Source organism: Saccopteryx bilineata, chromosome 5 (genome assembly GCF_036850765.1).
Source record: "Saccopteryx bilineata isolate mSacBil1 chromosome 5, mSacBil1_pri_phased_curated, whole genome shotgun sequence".
Classification (NCBI taxonomy): Eukaryota; Metazoa; Chordata; class Mammalia; order Chiroptera; family Emballonuridae; genus Saccopteryx; species Saccopteryx bilineata.
Window position 1 is genome coordinate 187,508,036 of NC_089494.1, and position 25,428 is coordinate 187,533,463.

The 25,428-nt window shown below is 37.4% G+C and overlaps 1 protein-coding gene and 1 pseudogene across 11 annotated transcripts in view; one reads left to right on the top strand and one right to left on the bottom strand.

Annotated features, from left to right (window-relative positions):
• PDLIM5 (PDZ and LIM domain 5) overlaps positions 1-25,428 on the bottom strand; it is a 310,363-nt gene that overhangs the window by 198,857 nt on the left and 86,078 nt on the right. For 9 of the 11 annotated variants that reach the window (XM_066280197.1, XM_066280195.1, XM_066280194.1 and 6 more), the window contains exons 1-2: positions 24,840-24,963; positions 21,403-21,537 (exon numbers count right to left, since the gene is read on the bottom strand). In XM_066280197.1, coding sequence (XP_066136294.1) covers positions 21,403-21,498 — 96 coding nt within the window. In that variant the 5' untranslated portion in view covers positions 21,499-21,537; positions 24,840-24,963. Of the gene's footprint in view, positions 1-21,402; positions 21,538-24,698; positions 24,806-24,839; positions 24,964-25,428 lie in introns of those variants that run through there. The other 2 variants (XM_066280189.1, XM_066280190.1) reach the window with 2 other exon arrangements.
• LOC136307289 (small nucleolar RNA SNORA26) lies at positions 7,594-7,687 on the top strand (annotated as a pseudogene).

The following is a 25,428-nucleotide window of genomic DNA, read 5'->3' on the forward strand; positions in this document are numbered from 1 at the left end:
AAATAAAAGACACCAACTGTCTCTAAAAATCACTAATACTATAAATTTAACCAGTGACCTAATACTTCCAGCCAGACTGAACTGGTATAGTTCTAATACCTGTACCACACTAAAACATTTTCTATTGATCGTCGTAACTTTCTTTAACTTCCTATGTGCCTGACTTGATTATTGAAAGTCAAGTTTACATAAAAATTAGTAGTCAGAAATCAAACATTATTTTACATGTATACTTACAAAAAAATGAAGCCATGACAAGTAGAAAATAGATTCATTTGATTAATAACTTTTCATTGACTTCAAGGTTAGCAGAAGACTAGACTAAAATAAAGTTTTACACATATATGTAACCAAAGCAAATTTTTCTTAATATTTTTGTTTCATTACATTTATTCTATTCCAACCCATTTTTAAAAACACTTTAAAATGAAAAACGAAATGTCATAGCTTTGCTCTTTTCCTCTAAATTTCAACTTAATAAAAAAGAAATCCTATAAATATGGAAAAGTCAAAAAGGCCACTTCCAAAAAAGGAAGTGTCTCGCAAATAACACAGCCCACCATTAATGCTTTAAGAATGCTTAAAAACATAAACCAAGTGAAGTTCAGTAAGGTTACAGAGTGCACCCCAGGCTAGACTAGATGCCAAAATTCACTAACTCTTATTAATTAAATTGCCTTTTACTGGCCCTGGGTTAAAAACCTTTAAAACAAATTCCTAGATTCCAGGATATAGCAGGGCTGGTTCTACTTAGAGCAACTCTAGTCAAAGGCCACCCAAGATATGCCAAAGGCAATATGGCCAGAAAGGCATGGATAACTGCCAGGGCTCTAAAACCAAAACTTCCTCTCTACCACCATCTTCTCACCCCACCTCCAACAGACACAAAATAATATCATGCACAAAATTTTGGATAGGGACTAAATGGCAAAGGAATATACATGGATTCTCAGTCTACAACCTAAAATCATTTGAAACATACCTCTACCCTAAAATACTAGCAATTACAACATCCATAGTAACATAGTAACAAAAATGGCTTATATTTATATTGCATGCTCTCTTTGCCATGTATTCAAGTACTTAAAAAATATGAACTCAGGCCCTGGCCGGTTGACTCAGCAGTAGAGTGTCAGCCTGGCATGTGGAAGTCCTGGGTTCGATTCCCTACCAGGGCACAGAGGAGAAGCACCCGTTTGCCTCTCCACCCTTCCCCCTCTCCTTTCTCTCTCTCTCTTCCTCTCCTGCAGCCAAGGCTCTGTTGGAGCAAAGATGACCCAGGCACTGAGGATGACTCCATGGCCTCCGCCTCAGGCGCTAGAATGGCTCTGGTTGCAAGAGAGCAATGTCCCAGGAAGGCCAAACATTGCCTCCTGGTGGGCATGCCGGGTGGATCCCGGTTGGGCATGCCAGAGGCTGTGTGTCTGTCTCCCCTAACCCCCTCAACTTCACACTTCAGAAAAATACAAAAAGAAAACCCCTAAAATAAATAAATAAATTATATATATATAATATATAAACTTAATCTTCACAGTTATCCTACAATATAAAAATACCATTAATAACTCCATTTCACAGACAAGAAAGCAGAGTCCTGAGAAATTTTATAACTTGCTCAAGGTCACAGAGAAAGAAGAGTGTCGGTAGTAGAATTTCAGCACATGATAGCTGGCGCCAAAGCACACACGCCTAAGCACTGTGATATTCTGCCTCTGTATTTGTTAATCATCAATATATAAATTCAAAAAATCTAAGTATGGAACAAGCATATTAGAACAATAAAGAACATGGTATAAAACAAAACAAAAAGATGATAAAGTCTTTATATACTGATAGAAGAAGATCCAAGATGCATTGTTACATGAACAATGTCCATAAAATGTCTTTTCTGAAAAGGATATTCATGGAAATGTCCACAGTAGCTTTCTGGTAACTGGATTTCTGGTTTGGTGAAGTGGTGTTTTGTTTTTAGCTTTTTTGTTGTCATTGTTTCCTACCTAGTTTCAAGGGGAATGTATGTGTATATATGTATTTTTATAAAATTTTCAAATATAACTTTTATACTCAAAAGTAAACAAATTGAATATATTGTTATAAATTACTATCTTCAAAAAAAAGAGAGAGAAAACAATCCTTAATTAAAATAAAGCAATTCTTCATAATTCTACAGAGTGTATGTTTAAGTAAAAAGAAATGGGAAGAAAGGTTTGCATTACTTAAAAAAATGAAGTAACAATCTTATCCACCCAAGCTAAAACATTTGGAATATTGGAATTATAAAAAATATTGAATCAGAACTAATGTTACAAAACTATAAAGGAAACAAAAGGGATGACTCTAGATGGTTCTAAGTGAACACAACACTGGATTCCTCATGTGTGTGTGCCATGTACGCATGCTGACCATTACTATGTGAAGAATCAGGTTTTTTGTTTTGTTTTTTGTATTTTTCTGAAGCTGGAAACGGGGAGAGACAGTCAGACAGACTCCCGCATGCCCCCGACCGGGATCCACCCGGCATGCCCACCAGGGGCGAAGTTCTGCCCACCAGGGGGCGATGCTCTGCCCCTCCGGGGCGTCGCTCTGCCGCGACCAGAACCACTCTAGCGCCTGGGGTGGAGGCCAAGGAGCCATCCCCAGCACCCGGGCCATCTTTGCTCCAATGGAGCCTTGGCTGCGGGAGGGGAAGAGAGAGACAGAGAGGAAGGAGGGGGGGGTGGAGAAGCAAATGGGTGCTTCTCCTATGTGCCCTGGCCGGGAATCGAACACGGGTCCCCCGCATGCCAGGCTGACGCTCTACCACTGAGCCAATCGGCCAGGGCCAAGAATCAGGTTTTAATGCGTTCACCAGTGATACTAAATTATCGAGTGTATCCATACTTCATATTCATGAGATATGCAGGCATACTTATGACATTTTGTTTTTAGTTTAGATATCATACAACTTCAAGAACTAATAGTTTTAAAAGATCTGGGAAAAATATATATCCAATATTTGTGGTATGTTATATGTGTTTAAAAAGAAGGAAGAATTAATTTGCCTTTAAGTTACTGAACTGGGAGGCCATTAGCCACTTCTGCCAAACTTACCACTGTCTTTAGAGGATATTCCCTGGTAAATCTGTCCAATTTAATTAATAAATCACATTACCATAATTATGCCAATCTCAGTAGTTAAATTTTAGTTCCTACAATGTCAAGTAAAAGTCAGTAATAATTTGCTGTCTGTTCATTCCTATCTAAATGCTATTAAAATATTTGGGCAAGTTTAAGAAAAATAACTTTTCCTAAAATGTGCATCTGGCCCCTGGCCGGTGGCTCAGTAGACAATGTCACCCGGGCATATGGGTGTCCTGAGTTCACTTCCCGGTCAAGGCACACAGGAGAAGCAATCAATTATCTGCTACTCTCTCCCTCCCTCTCCCTTTTATCTCCCTCTTCCCCTCCCATAGCCAGTGGCTTGATTTGTTCAAGCATGGCTCTGGGCACTAAGGATAGTTCAGTTGGTCCGAGTGTGTCAGCCTCAGGTGCTAAAAACAGCTCAGTACTCAAGCATTGGCCCCAGATGGGGTTGTCAGCTGGATCTCAGTTGGGGTGCATGTGGGAGTCTGCCTCACTATCTCTCCTCCTCTCAACTAAAAAATATATTAAAAAAATTTTTTTAATTAAAATGTGCTCTGTAATACCTGTAAGAAATAACAAGGGTATATATAGCTGATCATTTTCTGTTGATCAAAAAAAGTCACTCGACTTATGTTGTCCAGTATGTGTTATTTAAATGTGATAAATTTTTGTGAAATCCAGCAAGTTCAGTATGCAGCTAATTTTCCTCCTATTTTTAAAACCATCTTAACTATCATACTTTTAAGCCTATAGTTCAATAGTGATTGATCTATGTATTTACAATGTTGGACAACAGATCTCCAAAACTTTTTCATCTTGTGAAACTTAAACTCTATACTCATAAACAACTCCCCATATCTCTTTCCCCTAGTCCTCTATTCTACTTTTATCCTATTGGACTTTATTTTTCTTATCCTTCTTAAAGAAAGACTATGATAGCCCTGGCTGGAGACCTTGGTTGGTTGGAGAGTCACCTGGAAGCACAGAGGATGCCGGTTTGATCCTTGATCAGGGCACATACAGGAGCAGCTCAATGCTCCTGTCTCTATCTCTCTCTTTTAAAAAAAAGAAATAAAAAAAGAGAAAAGAAAGTAAGGCTATGACTTTATGAAGGTTAAAATAAATTAAACCCAATGCAAATAATAATCATCATTTCTGGTGAAGGTCAAATTTGATCATGAAACTTGAATCTACTACATTTGCAAAAACCTGAATTACCAAAAACTGAACAAACACAAGACCTTATTTAAACAGCCATATTGCTGAAGAAACTACCTGCTTCACAAAATCACTAAAAAGTAAGTTTAAAAACTATTATCAACTCTAGAGAAGCATGTCATCTATATTACATTCCGAGCTTTACCTCTAAATTAAATTTATTTTTCCCATTAAATTTAGAAAGCTCTCCGTTGTAATAAATCTGTCCTTTACAAAGCAATTTTCTTTGATGAGAAAATTTCCATTTATATCACTTTTTGCTCTTCCTTCAGGCAAATAAAAAGGGTGAGGTTTCATTGATGCAAAAGGTAATAGTTGATTATGAAACTCTTAATTGGGATAACTTAGATAATTGTCCAGTGATAATAAAACTTAAGTCTTAAAAAGAATGAAGATTTAATGATGATGATAGATACAACAGAAACACTTTGAAAAAACTGCACCCCCCCAAAGAAAATCTTTAGCTATTTTTATGTAAAAATTGAACAGAAACACAGTCCCAGTGACTATAACGGAAGCCAAGATGACTAGACTATGATTACCAGATCATCTGATAAATTAGCTAACTTCAAAAGGTCATTTCTGCCAGGTTTAAATGAAATGTTTTAATGATCATCCATTATAATGAGAACAAGCCTCACAAAAAAATGTTTCGGAAGATAAAACTTAAAAGGCCATTTCAAATATTATTAGACAAATCCCTAAATAGAAGGAATCATCTGACCTATTAATATACTTCTAATAACCTGCATGCTACTTTAGTGATTATATAAAGAGACTAAGATTTTTCAATCTCCATTATAAAGCTGAAAAATAAGAGTAAAGCCAAAATCTAGGAAGAAAGACAAAACTAATTTTTTGTTTTACCTTACCTTGAAAGTGAATATTAAGAGGGCAATGGCAATGAAATTAAATATGTAGTCACCACTCCATAAAAGTTATTATCACTAAACATTATATTTAATCTGACCCCACTTCTCATTATAATCAGCTACTCTTCCTGCCAAAACTGTAGTAAGAATACAAATACCAATTATTTACAACCTGTTAAACCTTAAATACTATTAAAAATTAACATTAGTCCTGAATAAAATAACACTGCAATGACTTTTCAGTTTTCAGAGAAAATAACTGCCTTGTACCACAGTATTGTGTACTGTGTTCTAAAAACAAAAAACCTCTATGTTGAAAAGGTTTTATTTTAATCAAGGCAAAAACACTTCTATCCTATCAACTAATCTGCTGTAAATTTTAAAATGACTAATTGTGGGAAATAACTACTGTCAACTTTCTAAATACATCTCCTACCACTCTCCCCAGGAGTCAACTCCAGCCACTCAACTCTTGCTGTGCTTCGAACATGCCACACAAATGCTCATGTCAGTATTTTCACCCTGTGCTCCAAATTTCTTCCCCTCACTTCATCTAAGTCTCTGCTCAAATGTCACCTTATCTGTGAAGCTTTGTTTGCTCGCCTTCTATAAATTAATAACTCCTACTCAACCACCACTGCCTTTCCCCATACTTTTTTCTTTTAGTTGAATTTATTCGGATGACATTGGTTCACAAAACCACACAGGTTTCAAGTGCCCAACTCAACAATCCACCATCTGCCCATCACGTCGTGTGCCCTCTTCCCTTATCAACGTCTCTTTCTGTCCCCATCCCCCTCCTCCTTTGCCCACCTCCACCTAGCTTCACCCCCTTCTTCTGGCTATCTCCAGTCTGTTGACTGTGTCTGTGTGTTGTTTATATGTTTTTTGGCTAATTCCTTCACCTTTCAACTCTTTTGTTTTGCCCCATACTATTTATCACTAGCTATTTTTTATTGGCTCTGCTTCACTCACCTAAAATACACGTCTGCGAGGGCATAAACTTTGTTTTGTTCACACCACTGTGTCTTCGGTGCTCGGCATATAACAGATGTTCAAATGTTTATGGAATAAGTAAATAATCAATAAATGAACAACAACAGTTTACATTTAGTTGAATTGCTAAAGTTCTGAGTAATTAAATTTTGTATTTCATAAAACTCATAGAATTTTTAAATAGTACAACCACATACAGATCTCTAACTTTGTGTACAGATGGCTACATGTGAGTCAGGCAACTATCCCAGGTCCAATTAACTAGGGCCAGAGAAGCAGGATGGCAAGATCAGGAGCACAAAGACCTACACACAAAGGCTGTTGATGGTGCAAAAATTCCTGGAAAGAGACACTGCAAATGACAGACACATTGATTGGCTTGTCTAGTCTACATCCCACTTATATACTCTCACTTATACTCAAATGTATGCTTCAGTAAAGAAAATTGTTACCTAATGCAATTGTCTCTCACCAGCAATATAACTCACCATGTCACTTTAATTTTTTTAATTAATTTTAGAGAGACAGAGAGAGGAAGGGGAAAAGACAGAGAGAGAGAGAAAGAAAGAGAGAAAGAGAGAGAGAAGCATTCATTGGTTGTTCTACTTAGTTGTGCCTTCATTGGTTGCTTTCTGTATGTACCCTGATGGGGATCGAACCCATGACCTTGATATTTTGGGATGACACTCTAACCAACTGAGCTAATAAGACAGGGCATTAACATGTCACTTTGAAAGAATTAAAAAAAACAAACAGCAATCACTGTGGGAAGAACGTCTAATGGAAGATATAGTAGTCATCCCTCGCCATATCATGGTTCACTTTTCTCAGTCTCACTGTATCATGGATTTTTAAATTGTATACACCTAATTTTGTATCGCAGATTTTTCGCTTTATTGCCAGGTTTTGCAGTATATAGCTATTTTTATATATTTATTATTTTAATTATTGTTGTGGCAAAATAAGCATTTTCTAGCCTAAAAAATTGAAAACAATATAAAAAATATTAATTAAAACATACTAAATGAATATTAAATTGAAATAAAGCCTTAAAATATATATAAATAATAAAATAAATATAAAGTCGCTACTTTGCAGATTTTTGCTTATGGCGGGGTTCTGGACCCTACCCCCCACAACAGATGAGGGACCACTGCCAAACCTCCTTTCAAATCTTCTATAGTTTATGACAGACCATGACAGATGGAAGAAGGAAAAGCTCCATCATTCAACAAATATTTTTTATGTACTTTCTATAAAAAATAGAAACTAAAAAAGAGGCTTTTTGAAATAATTCAAACTGTAGGTTCTGTGTATGTTACGTGTGCATGTGTACATGTACACTGAAAAGTGTTTCTAAAGATCCTGCATCTCACCCTTTCCTGGGCACTTTTAAGGTTGACACAGTGCTAAGTAAAACACCATAAAACCCAAAAAAAGATGGTAAAACTCTTTGGATCTTATCTGGAATCAGAGGAGCAAAAAAAAAATAAAATAAAATAATAGTGTCAAATAGCTTCAATTAAATATTTCTAGTAAATACTTATTACTATAAAGTAATCTTTATTGTAATTAGGTAGGTAACCTTCACTGAGTACTTATTATGTACCAGGAACTTTACATATGTTAATTTACTTAATTCAACAATACTATGATGTAAATATTATTTTTATTTTTACCCACAGTTGACAGTTGAAGAACCTGTGGCCCAGTTGAGTAATTTGTCTAAAACACATATAGCTGGTAAATCAGAGTCAGGATTCACACACAGATACTAAGCTCCTGTGCTTGCACTCATAGTAACTAAATAAACAGCATATAGAATATTGTCCACTAAAATCATAATTTTAAAATGGTATGTTGGAAGAAAATAACACTAAAAGGATCACTGTAAAATATAGATATACATACATATAATACTAATACATTACCTTTGTGATTCAATATTTACAGATGTTTGACCACTTAATCATTTTATAATCACAATGGCCTGAAGTGGTTTTTTAAAGCTAAAAGTTAATTATGATTAGGTCACTTTAAATCATAAGATAAAATCCTTAAGCAAAGTATAGCTATGTAGCCTGACCAGGAAGTGGCGCAGTGAATAGAGCGTCGGACTGAGACATAGAGGACCCAAGTTCGAAACTCCGAGGTTGCCAGCTTGAGTGCGGGCTCATCCCATTTTAGCATGGACACACCAGCTTGAGCCCAAGGTCGCTGGCTTGAGCAAGGGGTCACTAGCTCTGCTCTAGCCTACCAGTCAAGGCACATATGAGAAAGCAATAATTGAACAATGAAGGTACTGCAACAAAGAATTGATGCTTCTCATCTCTCTCCCTTCCTGTCTGTCCCTATTTGTCCCTCTTTCTGACTCTCTGTCTCTGTCAACAACAACAAAAGTATATCTATGTAATAACTATGTATGGTGTCAGATGGATATGAGATTTATAAAGGTGACCTCTTCGTAAATTATATAAATATCTAATCACTGGGTTGTACACCTGAAACTAATAAGTGAACATCAATTGTAAATGAAAAATAAAAAATTATTTTTAAAAGGAAATTAATCAAAAAAGAAACAAACTGTATCTAAAGTAAGGATTACACTAGTATATTATTTCACTATATTTAATGTAATATAAATAATTCATAAACTGGTTAAAAAGCATTATTTTGCAGATATACCCCAAAACTCATAGAAAACTACTTTTCCCCTGAATTTATAAAAAGCTAACCTTAAATACAAAGTTGCATCATGTGCTAGGGCATTATGATTTATTTATTACAGCTGACCTACAGTTTATAAGATACTGATGACACTTTTACCCATTAACAACAAGGTGTTTAAAGCATGAAAATCTGAATTTCTTTAAGTGTCAACTGTCAGCCTTCTCTTATTAGATGTGAAACCTACTCGAATGACCTCTCTGATAAGTTCAGAAATGAAAAACATTAAATCTTATATAAATTCCCTCCACTTAAGAGGGTCACAAAACATAACTTTTGACACTGGGTGTGTTAACCAACCAAAAGAATAAAACATTCATTTAAAAAATAGTCACGTTTTAAACCTTTTTCAGTTCAAAATATCTGACCTAGAATAAACATCTTAACACTCACTTCATCTTTAAGGCAGACTCTAACAAAAGTGCTACCAGCATAATTTGTAAACAACTCCTGAATGTGTAAGCAACATTTCTTATTAAAGTAGAAAAGGTCATAACATCACAAGGAAATGAAAACAGAAACCATCTGGGACACAAGCTGCTTCTGACAGGGAAAATAAAAAAAAAAATTTGAGAAATACAAAATAGAAAAAATGTAACCAGTGAGCAAATAACAATGAAAACATAATACTGTATGTTATTTAACTATATATAACTTTTGAAAACAAACACACCATATTAAAATGAGTAATTTATTTCTACATAGATTTTTAAACAAAAGACATATATATTGGAAAAATTTCAAACAGTACAATAGTATACAGAGGAAACAATGAAACTCCCACCAAGCCCACTGCCCAGAGCAGCTTCTAAATCCTGCCCTGCCCAGTCACACGGAAAATCAGTTTCCTTACTACAAACTGTATTTCTGCCTTGGTCTTAATTTACCTAAAATTTCAGTTCTGGGGGTCATAAAGAGCTATCTAAAAACTGAACTATTTTTAAAGGCAAATGCTCAGGGGTGTAAAGAGAGGCAAACTATCATGATTGAAACACGTAAAGAAATGGCTTCCAACAATATCCACGAGACTCAAATAAAAATATAACTCAGTCACCTATTTGAAAAGCTATCATGTGAGATAAGGTTATCTTGTACATGACACTAAAGGAAAGAAGTAGAACCCTTGGTCGAATACACAGGAAACAAATTCTGGCTGACATATGGAAGATTCTGTACCTTGGAATCTGGAAGTTATCACACAATGTAATCTCTGGGGCATTTCCTAGAAACTTAAACCCTGACAAGAAATAAGAAAACCAAATTCAGTTCATTCTAACAATCACATATATCAACAAAACAAATCTAGAAGAAACGTGATTACAATTGCCACCATTTGTCCTCTATTATCACTATGAACATCAGTCAATACTCACTAATGAACATCAGTCAAAAGTTACAGGGTATTTTAATATAATCTTGAATAAGTAAGACCCAGACTGTAGGACCTTATTTCCCCCCCCCCCTGGAGAGAGATGTTCATGACTTAACAAAGTATGTGACCTATTTAAATATATTGATATGTACTGCTATGAAACCTAAAATGAAGACCAAAAATTTTAACTGATCAATGGTCCATAGCATTAAATAGATTGTAACGAGTTCTTTTTAAACTCAATTTAGTGAGCCCTGGCCGGTTGGCTCAGCGGTAGAGCGTCGGCCTGGCGTGCGGGGGACCCGGGTTCGATTCCTCGCCAGGGCACATAGGAGAAGCGCCCATTTGCTTCTCCACCCCCCTCCCCTCCTTCCTCTCTGTCTCTCTCTTCCCCTCCCACAGCCAAGGCTCCATTGGAACAAAGATGGCCCAGGCGCTGGGGATGGCTCCTTGGCCTCTGCCCCAGGCGCTAGAGTGGCTCTGGTCATGGCAGAGCATCGCCCCCTGGTGGGCAGAGCATCACCCCTGGTGGGCGTGCCGGGTGGATCCCAGTCGGGCGCATGCAGGAGTCTGTCTGACTGTCTCTCCCCATTTCCAGCTTCAGGGAAAAACAAAAACAAAAAAAAAAACAAAAACTCAATTTAGCTTAATAATGAGGTGTAAAACAAACCTAGTATGCAAGATTCCTCATAAGCCTTTAGTAAATTTAATATTCATTATTAAATTTTGTAGTATTACCAACTTCAAAGTTCAAAGTCCTCTCTTTTGTCACAAAAATACAGCACTGTAAAGAGACTAAAGCCTGATATCATGTTATTAAAACTGCCATTAATTTCCATAAAAGATGTGACCTACGCCTGACCAGGCAGTAGTACAGTGGATAAAGCGTTGGACTGGGACGCGGAGGATCCAGGTTCGAGACCCCGAGGTTGCCGGCTTGAGTACAGGCTCATCTGGTTTGAGCAAGGCTCACCAGCTTAAGCCCAAGATGCTGGCTCAAACAAGGGGTCACTCCATCTGCTGTATCCCCCTGGTCAAAGGACACATGAGAAAGCAATCAATGAACAATTAGGGTGCTGCAACGAAGATTTGATGCTTCTCCTTTCTTTCCCTTCCTATCCGTCTGTCCCTATCTGTCCCTCTCTCTGACTCTGTCTATCTCTGTCACACACACACACACACACACACACACACACACACAAAGATGTGACCTACAGTGACTGAACTATGAAAAATAGGAAAAGACTGCTGGTTGGAGAAAAGTAGGTCTGTCACATTTAGTCAATGGCAGTTCCATTGTAACTTAGCCTTAATATTTTTGCTGAAATGATCTAAGTAACAAAAGATCCATACTAGGAAATTTTTAAAAAATGAAAGCTACATGTTTCCAAAACACTAGTGTGCAGATGGAACTGAAATGGTAGCTAATAAACATAATAATCTCAATTATTCTCAATTATTCCATACATATAAGTGTTTGATTCTATAGCATATGTTCTCTCTTTAAGTAACACACACAAACCTGGCTGTCAGTAGTGAAAATTCCCATCTATTGGTACTAAAAACTCCCATCTAAATTCCCAGAAAACAGAGTATACTGATGAAAAGCATTATTTATTACTTCTCAGTTTGACTGGTTTCAAATCCTAAGCCTAACCAACTACTAACTGTATAACTTGCGACATGTTTTTCAACTTCTGTCTTCATCTGTAAATCAGATTTAAAATCATACTTCCGCCCTGGCCGGTTGGCTCAGCGGTAGAGCGTCGGCCTAGCGTGCGGAGGACCCGGGTTCGATTCCCGGCCAGGGCACATAGGAGAAGCGCCCGTTTGCTTCTCCACCCCTCCGCCGCGCTTTCCTCTCTGTCTCTCTCTTCCCCTCCCGTAGCCAAGGCTCCATTGGAGCAAAGATGGCCCGGGCGCTGGGCATGGCTCTGTGGCCTCTGCCTCAGGCGCTAGAGTGGCTCTGGTCGCAATATGGCGACGCCCAGGATGGGCAGAGCATCGCCCCCTGGGGGGCAGAGCACCGCCCCTGGTGGGCGTGCCGGGTGGATCCCGGTCGGGCGCATGCGGGAGTCTGTCTGACTGTCTCTCCCTGTTTCCAGCTTCAGAAAAATGAAAAAAATAAAAAATAAAAAATAAAAAAAAAAATAAAAAAATCATACTTCCTCAGAGAGTTGTTACGAGGATCTAATTGAAGATGTGCTTAACACCTAGAGCAGAGTCTAGACAATAACATGTTAGCATATTTTCATTTTTAATATAGAAAAGAAAGGAAACCCAACTGAGCGAGAGCAGTCAAACATCACAAAGAACACCCGGTACAGGAATGTGCCTTGAAATCCAGGGTAGGGCTTTAGAGATGGTAGTGTGTATAAAGAATAGAGACCAAGAACTTCAGGGTTCAAAATGGGCATTTTAGACTCAATTGTATTAACGAGGCCCATTTAGATGCAGTCCAAATATCAGACTGAGGAGTTAAGCAATAATCCAGTAGATATAATTCCTAAATAGGGCAGAAATGTATAAAATGTAGGATTTTAGAATTCCTACCCGGGTAAGGTGCCAGCGTGAGAATGAGGAGCCAGCTTAGGAGTGGGAGAGGCGGTAAGCCACTGATGTTAAAATACCAAAGTATCACTCTGAGAACTGAATACCAACTAACAACTAGAGTCTTCCAGAATGGATAAAGGTACATATAAACAGAAATGAGTATTATAAAAAGATCAAAAGAACCATTTGTAGACTAGTTGGAGGTTATCGTAGAATAATTTCATGTAATAACAATAATTTGAATTTATATATGAACTTTTTTCTCCAAAACTTCTCTAAGGATTCCTAGATAAAAGATAAAGTATTTTTCCCCCTAAAGGATATTTGTCCTCCAGACTTTGTCTCAAAAAGAAAAATACTTTCATCTATAATCTCCAATGGCTAGCATTACACAACCTTACTAATTTTTTTTATTTTTACCACCTCTAAAAGTTAGTATCTCAAAAATAACTTGATAAATTCTGGGCTAATAATTGGATTTCTCAATGGAACCAAACCACAACACTTAAAACCCTGATGGAATCACTGGTAAATGGCTTTCAATCCTTAATGTCATTAAAATAACCACTGGCTCTTTTGATAAACCAAAATTTGCCCAAGACAATTATAATGAAGAGTGGCCACTGTTCAATTTCTAGAATCTGGGAAAAAATGTTCAACAAGTCCACAGAATTCAAATAACAGGGTAAAATTTCTTATTTAGTTCCAAACTCTTCTCATCATATTTAAAAATTTACAGCAACACACTAAAGGGAAATTCCAAATTCATTTTAAACACATAAAATACAAACATTCCTGGCATCTTTATAACATCACGTACCACAGCTGCTTACACCCAGGTAAAATGAAGACATACATTGTGCCACACTTCAGTATATAAACCTTTGTGACTTTAGTTAAGCTCCACTGACTAATAAAAGTTTGATACGCAAACACACTGAGGGTCCTAAAGGTGACCCTCACGGTGTCTCAGGACCACGCCTCATCACAGCTGGCCTCCCTGCCACATCACTGAAAGGGAGCTGAAGAGTGGGATTCAAAGTCACACACACTGTAGAGATCTTAAATGTAATTTGCTTAATTTTTTTAGAAAGTCTATGACAGGTAAGTATGACAAAAACTGTCCCACAAAAAAACAAAAAAGTCTATCAGCATGTAACTGGAAGTAATAAGTTAACACAAAGAAGAAATCCATTTTAGAAATAGGAAACAAATGCTAGTTAACTATTAACCAAAGTTCTGTGTGAAAAAATTCAAATAGCATCCCTGGAAATTAATAAAATCATTTAAAGAAAGCCATTCATTTTTATTTAGTATAGTCTCTTGCAAAATGGAAAACAATGAACCACTTAAAAACAGAAAGAGTCCTAGGTAGATTAAGCCCTACAAAAAGGAGAAAGGTGGAAACAGGCCAATCTGATTGGAAATGATCAAAGTCTGCTGAAATGTGTGTGAGCACAGGTATGAGGAAGCCGACATTCTCATTTTGTGGGAAGGAGTGTCTCCACAGAGATATTTGGCAGTATCAATCAAAATTATGAATGTAAACAACCTTTTGACTGAACAATTCCATTTCTAGGAATTTATCTGACAGATATGCTCATTTATATGCAAAATATATATGTGCAAAAATTACACTGTAGCTTTACAAAAGAAAGACTACAAACAACCTAATTGCCCATCAATAGAAACTGGTTAAGTAAATCATAATAAATACAAATATAATACAGCTGTACAAAAAAAATAAAGACATATTAACTAATTTTAAGTTCATGAAAAAAGCAAAATGTAAAATTTTAAATATATTTTTAAGGATACTATTTGTGCTGAAAAGGTGAATGGTGAGACTATGTCTGTGTTTAAATATATCTATACAAATTATTTCTAGACATATACACAAGAAGCTGCTAACACTGGTTGCTTCCAGAAAGAGGAAATGAAGGGCCGGGCACCAGGAGACTCTCTCCTGTAACCTACTGTATCTTTTAAATTTCAAACCATATGAATGTCTTACCTGAAGAAAAGCATAAATTAATCAAACTTTAAAAGGGTAAAGAGTGCTCTAGCTGAATAGCTCAGTTGGCTGGAGTGTCGTCCTGATGGGCAAAGGTTGCCGGTTTGATCCCCAGTCAGGGTACATACAGAAACAGATCAATGTTTCTTTCTGTCCATCTGTCTGTCTGTCTCTCTCCCTTCCTCTCTCTCTAAAATCAATAAATAAATTTTAAAAGAAAAAGGGTAAAGGGCTAAAATTTCTTAAGTACAAAATTTGACACAGTAAATACTCCCATTTTGACCTTTTAAAAATTACCTCTTTCTCTTTTCCTTCCACCTAACTCATTCTTTTTCATTCCCTCCTGTCAACTGTCCCAGTTTATTTTAACTCTCTTCCATTCAGACCTATGAGGGACATTTGGTGCAACCGCCTAGCCAGGCTGGGAGTATTATTTGCCAAAACGGTTGGTGAACTTTGTTCCAGTAATTCTAACACAAAATGGGCAACAACAGGAGCTGTAAAAGAAATCTGAGTATTTACAGAAGGGTAGATAACTACACTTATGCAACAGAAAAAAAAGAAAAAAGCTGAGGGAAGATAGGGGAAGTAACTAAGATTTGAGAGATTTAGTTTTAACAATATTATAAAAAATTCTTCCAAACCTAATAATTTTTTAAACACTCATTTAATATTATCAAGTCCATTTCACAAATATTTTATTACCTAAAAAAGATCTCAATGGAAACACAGTATCAGTACTAGAAAAGTAGTATTTCCACTCCATAGTTAGAAAATCAAGCTTACACTCCCAGTGGGCTCCACAGGGGCTCTGGACCTCTGGGTGCAGTCCTAAGGAGGGTTCACCATGCTCGCTGCTCTTTAGTGGCTCAACTAATGTTTCCTCTTTTCATTTCCATTATTATGTCATTTATGTGCAAATGTATACATATGGGATGGGCAAAAGTAGGTCTATAGTTGTAATACAAATAATACAATGATTAATAAATAAAAGAATATTTGGTGTACTCATAACTGTAAACCTACTTTTCCCCACCTCTGTATATTAATATTTCACAAACTAAGGTCTTGTCTTGTCAAGTTTTATATGATATACTCATTATTTCTAATCTCTTTCTTGTCCAGAGCAATGTCTGCTTCTAGATATCAGAATTCTCCTCCACAGAACTGTAACTGGGGAAAAAGGTCATGACTAGTCTTGTAGCGTGTGGGAATCTGGGTAAGATCTACTGCACACATGATGTTTCAGACAGACTACTGGTTAACTGTATATTCACACTGCAGCCTGACTAACAACCATCACAAAGCTCTGTCTTGAAAGTTCTCAAAAATAACTGATAAGAAAATAAGTCCATCGTCTTCGGTCTTCTCAGTTTTAGCAAGTAAATATTATACCTAACTCATGAGTAGGTAAGTAAGTTGTATAAAACTCTCCTTTGCTAAAAAACCGAAAACTTTTAAAATAAATTTTAAAAATCTCCTTTGCTTAGTTCTGAAATGCTATTCTTCACCCCATCTCTACAATACTGTTTCATTGATCAGATACAAAAGTTCTGCATACCAGTCAAATTCCTCTTATTGTAACTAATAACTTTCCAAAATGCCCAACATTCATTAAAATCTACAAAAGACCCTTTTTCTAAAACTATTAACTTATAACAAAATATATTGAGAAGCTTTTCATTTCTTTACAGATAATAGACGAGAAAAATATCTTCAGCATTATCTTGACATTCCTAACCCTTTGACCATAATGATAGAAAAGTGCCACATGGGCAAAGACAGATCTCTGAGCCCCACACAGAAAGTAATTAGTACTTTAAAATCTGAGAGTAAGCATACATGTGCAATATATATTATGTGGTTACACAAACTAAATTATTAACTTTCCTACTTGGCATAATGACAGGGTAGTTGGGAGGGAATGTAAAAGAAAATACTCAACAGCTTAAAATTAACAATGGGCCCATTTATTCAAGGTAGGATGGTTCTCCCATTTCAGCTTGAGAGGACTGAAAGTCCCTTTTCTCTCCTCACCTAGGAGGGAAACTCTGCAGCCAGCCCGTCTGGGGAATCACTCAACTACATTCACAGCTTCACTCCCAGTCAAGCTACTGCAAGAAAAGTCTTCTTCCCTTTGCCCTGAAAGCCAACAAGAGAAATGTTGACTTTTAAGTGTTCAAATGTCATCCTTCAAGGACCAGTTCAATTAATTTCTCCTGTAGGAAACTGACCCCACAAATACAAAAGATCTATGTCCACAGAAACTGAGAAATATTTATCTGTACCTTTGCCATTTCATCAAATACTGCCATGTGACAGGTCTTATGATACTATCTAGTACTGTACTTATTTACTTCCACTCCAACTGTTGTACACCACATTTCTCTGTACCTTCTTATCATCTTCTAGGGAGTATTCCTTTAACTCAGTGGTAGTCAACCTGGTCCCTACCGCCCACTAGTGAGCGTTCCAGCTTTCATGGTGGGCGGTAGCAAAGCAACCAAAGTATAAGTAAAAAGATAAATTTAACTATAGTAAGTTGTTTTATAAAAATTTATTCTGCCAAACTTAGCAAAAATTTGACATAAAGTACTTAGTAATTATTACTATATGCTTTAACTTGCAATAACTCTCTTTATAAATTTTATAAAGTAAAGTTACTTCCCTACTTTATAAATCACCATTACTGTGGAACCGGTGGGCAGTTAGAAAATTTTACTACTAACAGAGATACAAAAGTGGGTGGTAGATATAAAAAGGTTGACTACCCCTGCTTTAACAGCTAGATGAATTCACAGCAAAGTACAGTATTTCATGGTTCTACCTTTCTCTGTTCTGTGTTATACTCCCAAACAGGGCTCTATAATCTAGGAAAAAGTAAATATCTCCTGCTTTCAAATCCAACTAATATCTTCTTTGAGCTGGTAACAACTGATCCTCTCCTAACTTTTGCGTATCAGTTATTATTTGGATATTAAACTGCCTGACTTCATTCTTATCTGCTAAAGAAACATCATAGATGTGTTTATGGAGAAATAGGAGATCATCCTCAGGAAATCCAAATATTGGCATTTAAGAAAAATACTCTAACACCATAAGTCAGAAAATATCATGCAGCAGAGTATTTTAAGTTTAGGATACTGTATTTAAAAGATGTTATTCACAAAGATATTATCCTTCTTGTAATTCCATCAAGAGAAACATCAACTTGCCAAAATGTGGCCTTGAATTGTGCAACAAGTCTCCTATTTCTTCTTATAAAATATACTGGCAGAGACCAATAACCCACACTACTACAATAAAACCCATCCCCACATTCCATGGTTTCAGGGCAATTTGACAAATACAGGGTCATAAAACGAGCCTGCAAACGCCTGTAGCCAACACTCCATTTTAAGAATAGGAGACTAAAGATAATGACTTGTGATCATGCAGTTCCAGCAATCTAAGACACTTATGGTAGAAAGCAGCATACTAAAAAAGAAGAAAAAATGCACACACTATAGATGATGAACAAATTTGGGTGAAAGGCTGAAATTTTATAGTTCATATGCTTTAAGACACAAGTCATATTTGGCATATTCATATACTGTAAACAACAAAATCTCAAGAAAACAGAATGTTCAAGTCCCAGCTAGTGGTTTATTTATCTCATATACATTTGCTATCACAGAGTTCCAATGTTATAAGGGAACATAAATACCCTTTGGAGTTCAGAATGATAATACTTGACCCAAGGAAAAAGTTTAAACTTTTGAACTCTAAATTAAAGATGCAGCTTCCTAGCTAAGCACAAACTTGTGAATTTTTTTTAATTCCAACAGACTGTAAATAAAAAAAAAAATTATCTGCTATGTTCCCTACAATTATTGGGAATTTGGTTTCAGATCTCTAATTTTTTATTTTTTATTTTATAATATTATTGTAATAGATTACAGAGAATACTATACGCCAGGTCTTGCTAAAAATTTCATACATACTATTAAAATAAGAAAATCACTAAATTACATGTTTTAAGGCAAGCATTTAGGTTTTAATTGCTTCTTGGTACTATTAATTTGGTGAATACAAAAATCTATTAAAGGCAGAATGCATATAACGAGAGAACTAATAAAGATGAGGTATATAACATTAATAATCTTATTATAACAATATAAATTAGTTACTAGGCATACATCTTTATTAGGGAACGTTACTAGGCATGTTTGAACCACACAAGGTGTTAAAAATAACTACAATGAAAAGCCAACTGCCTAGCAGCACAGTTGCGCCAACATTCCCTTCTCTCCTCCCCTCCCCCCCTCCCCATCCTCTCCAGTCCAGAGTGAATTGCATACCCCACTGCACAAGGCCCAAAAAGGTCACAGGAGATGGCAGAAACTTTTTTAGAACAGAAATAACTCAGCAGCTTTGTTACCGTGCTTTTCTTTTAATCAGTTTGTTCAAAATCCTTTAATTAGCACTCCGTCTACAGAAGAAAAGCATTTCTTCTGTGCCAGGGAGGGCACATATGTATGTACACAGTGTTCTGTTTTACCAGCATCACAACATGGAGCTAGTGCCTTAAACTGTCTTCCAGGGAACTGAATGAAGCACAGGAAACTTTTTAAAAGGCAAGGTACCACATATTTACATACCATTTGCATTTCTGTTACCAAACAACAAAGTGATGATTAAGTTTGTGTCATTTAGGTGTCAATTTATTTCTAAACTTTTTTTTTCCAACAAAAATGGAAGTATAGTTAATCAAAAATATTTTCTTTAGTCCACTGTCCTAAAGAAGGATATTCAAACAATATAAAATGTTAAGAGAACATAAAAACAGACAATATTCAAATATTGTTCCTTTCCTCATAATAAAATTTCAGTAGGAGGGAAAAAAAATTGCCTCAAATGGGAATAAATCACAAGACACATTTTTACAGGGATACTTTACATTTGGAATTTCATCCAACCACAAAAAGTCTTAAACTTATAGGCCGGATTATATGTCTGTATTTCCTTGTAAAATATGAAAACTGAAATCAAGACAGAAATTAGTGATTAGTTAATGATAACTATTTAAAAATCCACAGCCAATATTACTTCATTGGTAAGCTGGGATTTGCAGTATTTTACTAGACATGTAAGTGTTATAAACTTAATTTTTCAAAATTAAGTTGAATATAAATTGTAAGAAGCAGTATGTGTGTATACATATATATTTACACATATATAATTAAACAAAACAATAACCTTCTAAATGTCTGATTATAGAAACAATCTACTTAAATTTAAGATAAAGTTTATTATTAGGGACACAGTATAACATAATTGCTTGAAAGCCAGCTCTTCCACACCAGTCATGTGAGCTCAAAGACAGTTCTGGACAATGGGAATAATACCACTATCTGCAGGTTGGCACGAGAATTAAATGAGATGACACATGCAAAGCACTTGGTAAAAATTCCAAATTTTGCTGTTAAGGCTGTGGGGGGGGGGGGCATAAGTACTTTCATGCACTGCACAAAAGTGTAAATTAGCACAACCTATCAACATTACATACATATATATGTAAAACTATGTATATATGGTATCCACTGCAGCATTGTTTGCAATAGGCCCTACAAGACAGTTCTACACAGTTATTTTCTGAAAAGAAAAAAAAATCTCTATATATTAATAGAGAAAGTTCTCTATGGTAAATTGTTGAGAAAAAAAGCAAGGTGTGGAACAGTGTGTACAATACGCAACCATCTAAGTAAAAGGGGAGTAGATCTTCACATTTATCTGAGTATATAAAAACAAAACAAAACTAAAAAACCCCTGGAAAGTTAGACAAGTAATTAATAGCAATAATTACCTACTGATGATGAAATTGAAACAGTACTTGAGTCAAGCCCCAATAAATGAAAACTAGAATTATTCCCCTCATCATCATCATCAGGAAAACAAATCCTTATAATGTATACACAGAATCCACTCAAACTAAATTCACAGTGAGGTAAACAGCCAAATCTCAATTATACACAGACTGACTATCAAGCCTTTCATTTCTTCTTCAAAGGTAAGTAGCTTTGAGCCATTTTACTATTGGCAATCACCTTTACCAGAAAGTAAGCTGAGGAAATTACACCAAAAACAGTCATTTCATTAACACTGATCAACAGTTTTTAAGGAACTGAAAGAGATCACAAAAATTCCACACTATAACCTTCTAAAATTACATAAGAAATCAAGATCCAGAGAATTCCCCAAATTAGTTACAGTTCAAAGATCTGAAGTCTAACCCTTAATTAAATGTTTTTTTTTATTTTATCATTACCACGATGAATGGAAACAGAAAATAAACAAAATTGAAATCAATTATCCTTGCTAACTTCCCACCCACCACATCCTTTATTACAGGTAACTAACTATGTTGAGATCAAATCGCCTAAGTAATTGTAGTAAATGAGAACAGGTCATCCAGAGAATTAGTCCTGAGTTTTCCAGAATTAAGTACTGAATGAACATCTGTAATAAAATCTGTAAAGTTTGCTTACACTAGAGATTGTCAGAGGCATGTTGAAATCCTTGCCACCTTGCAGCCGGAAACCCCAAGGAGCTGGGCCAACCAAGGACACAGTGTAGTTGCTCATGGTTCTAATGACTCAAAACTCCAATCCCAGAAAGTGAAACTGTGAAAAAAAAATCAGATGGTTAAAAAAATGTTTATTTGAATTCTTATTACATATTTAAATATATTTAATATAAACACAACTAAAGTACGTTCAGTATTTTGTTTGGGGGGCATGAGGTGTTATAGAGTACAAATCTATATTAAGATCTCATTTCAGTCTAAGAAAAGGAATAAGTGAGCTAATGAACAACTTCTAAACTCATGCCAATTTCCATAGTATAAAAATTCCACATCAGAATATATTTCTAGCCATTTGATCAGTTTTACAACTTGCTACGATTTGTGGCTTCTTGTAACAAACTTTAACTCTAAGCACTTACTTTACAATATTTTGTTATAGAAGAAAGAATAAGATTTAATTTTAGGTTTAATTCAAAATGATTTTCTCCTTCCCTCTACCTCATGTCTTCTTTATCCTGCAATTGGCAAGAGTCCTTCAATTTCACTTAAATTCTAGATTAATCTAACATATGAAAAGGATTGCTAATTCATAGACTCTCATCATGCTTACTAAATTATTGTGTGTTTTTTAACGTACAAAACTAATCTCTCCAATCATAAACTACAACTTGAATTTCCTCTTATAGGGATGTGATATACTCCACACTTCAAGTCCTAGTTTTTCTTCAGACAGGCCATGATAGGCGATACTCTAGCACAGTGGTATTTCCATCAGAACCTGCTTTCTGTTTATACACACACTTCATCAGCCAAAGTAGAGGGTGAGCATTTACCACATGGGGAGACTGACTAAACATACTAAGAGTATATCATCTTAATACATGAAAGGGGATGGCAGATTACAAAAGAACTACCAGGTCAGTGCTTTCCTTTTTGTGTTTTGCTATAAGTTTGTTCATAAAGACTCTCATGGTAGAATTTTTATATTATTAAAAAAACTAAAGAAAAAAGTATGAGTTGGAATTTGGGGTTGTTTGTTATTGTGATTACATGTAGGTGGGAGAAAACTGAGGCAGTGGAGATTTTCTAAGATGCACTACTAAGAATCATAGTATTTCCCTCTTTAAAAATATTAAAATATGACATGTATAATTTAATAATTTTAAAACATTTTTAAAAGAGCTGTTCAAGACACACTTCTTTAGAAAATCTGTTTGTACCTAACTTAAAATATTTTTTTGACCCATTTAAAATTCCTACCCCATCACACCAAATCAACAGTGGCAGATGGGAGATATTAAAACCACTGGTTAGATTAAAAGCAAATAGATTCCATCTTTTTTCTTAAGGGAAAATTGAGGTAAAACTTTCCAATAAGTCCAGTTCTGAAAGAAAAACTAAATCAGTGAAAATCTGCATGGCATCTACCTAGAAACTAGATGAGTTTTCCCACTGACATGGTAACACTTTCAAATAAGTTCAGTTCTGAAAGAAAAACTAAATCAATGAAAATCTGCATGGCATCTACCTAGAAACTAGATGAGTTTTCCCACTGGCATGGTAACGCACTGAAGTACTAAGTAAGAATATATTACTTCAATACTGATGTAATAGGCACAGGGCTTTAAAAAGACCAAAGGCCAAGCCAGACTCCAAACTGTTATACACTCGTTAAAAACGAATAGTAGAGAGGTAATAAGGAGCCACATATAATTCAATTCCTTTCCCCTATAATAAAAGAGAAGATTTTCATAGAACTAGAAAAGACTTTTGATATTGACACATTGTATAAACCCAACAGATAATTCACAGGCGGCCTGTCCTCCTTTCTCTTTTAAACTTTTGCCAAGACAAGAATTTTAAGTTAGGGTAACTTCTTCTGGCCCCACTGTTTCCTACAAGAAAATGGAAAATGTATCCTCACATGTACATGTAACCTTTTTTTTTTTAAGGCAATCTCTTTTAACATGGGAGTTCTATTCCTGACTTCTCCCATTTATTAAAATTTCTAGCACTTGGCAAGGTCAAGGCCACACTACAGATCCAGTGTTATTTCACTTTTAGTCAGCGTTGTTTCTAGTATTCTCCCTCTGCTAGCTTTACTTGCCTTAAAATATTCTGATCCTTAATCAATAACTACTGTTGGCCTATTTCAGGTCTCCTCCATCTGGTTTTAGTGCCCAAACTCTTCCAAAAATACCAAGCGGGAAGGAAATTGCAGCCTATTCTGCTTTCAAACTCATAGAAATTGTTGGAACTTCTGTATAGCTCTCTATTTTCTCTTAGGGAAAGTCTGAACAAGGTATTCACCCTGGTACTTGGGAAGGAAGCTTGATTATTTCCCACACTTCTATCTCAGCTTCTCTGGTGGGTGAGAAGGGGGAAAAGAGAACCCGTGATGAACTGCTCTGGGTAACAAGGGTCGGAAATTAAAGAGCAGTCTCTTGAGATTCTCTTGACCCCCCAGATTGAGAGACAGTCAGTGACGGTAGAGCTGAAGAACTGAGGCCACCGGCACAGGATGAAAGCAGCCGACGAGACAGTTTTCCAGCAGATGTTCTCGCCTAGCCGTTTGCCAAATAAGGCTCCCGAGCCGGCTGTTTCCGCGGCAGGCGGGTTCCGACGGCCTCCCGGTCAGGAAGGCGGACTTGGGATAGGAGCCGGCGATCACACCCTAGACCTGCCCTGCCCAGCGCAACCACGAAGTTTCTTTCCAAGCTCTGCCCTTTCCTCACGCCCTTCCTTTTTCCACTTATTGTCAGACGCACTGGAAGCACAGTCTTACAAAAGCCCCAACAAGCAAATCTGGCGTTCCTGGCAGATTAGTTTTCTAAACGATCTTTATTTCCGGACGCACGGAAGCCTTCCCCAAACAGGTTACAAAATCTGGGGGGAAATAAATGCTTCTCAGAAGCGTGAGAAGAAACAAAACCTAACACGCCATTCCCATTGAGTCCCGCTTCCTGCCCACACCCCCAGGAGGTCCGCGCAGGACTGGGGTGGTCGCGGACGCCACGGTGGGTGCCTGCAGCCGTCCGGGGCCGGCCGGCCGGCGAGTCGGTGCGGGGCGCCCGGGGGCCCTTCCGCGGCCGCCCTCGCCGTCCGGGGCGCCCCGCTCCCGCGTCCCGGCCGGCGCGGGCTCTGGGAACTGCCAGCGCTCGGCCACTGGCCCTGTGCCCACTCCCGCGCCGCCCTTTCCCGGACGCTCCCCTTCCCACGCCGCTCTGCCACCGCTGCCTCGGCGCGTCCAGAAAGCACCTGAGAAACCGCCCCGCGCAAAGGGCAACCCTTCCTCCTCCCCAGCTGGGCTTCCCCTCGCGCTCGGCGCAAGGCGGCCACTACTTTCCCTCCTCCGTACGGGGAATCAGAGACGCGCATCCAAGGCGGGTGGCCACTCACCTCGGGTCCCGCACCGCGCTGCCTCCGCCTCAGACGAGCGCTGACAAGTGATTCGCGGGGCGTGCGCTGCCCTCCCAGCCCGCGGGAACTTCCGCCTCCCCGCGCCCGCGGCCCCGCCCCCGAGCCAGGGCACGCCCCCTTCGCTCCGGGCCTCGCCCTGGGGCTGGGCCCCGCCGCGCGGGCGGGCGGGGAAGGCTGCGGCGGGGCCCTGCGCTCGGGCTTGCTGGGGCGAGCCGGCAGCTTCGTGGAAAAACTTGCGCTACCGAGTTTTGGTGGAGAGTCGTTTTAGGGATTTTTGAACAGTACCCAGCAAAGGTCTGCTCCACGGGTTTGTTTTGCACTGAAAGTATCTCTCTCTGGAAACTGAATTGGCAAGCATCTGCTCTGGCTAAAAATAGAGGGGGGCTTTGGATAAATTACTATATTTCCAAGTTCGGCGGCTACTGCCCATTTGTTTTTTTGTTTTGTTTTGTTTTGTTTTCTGAGAGAGAGCTTTATATGCCCTGAAAAGCGCAAACCCTCTCTTGCTTGTCAGAAAGGTGAAAATCAGTCACTTCAATATCTAGAAGTTAAATCCAGACATCACACC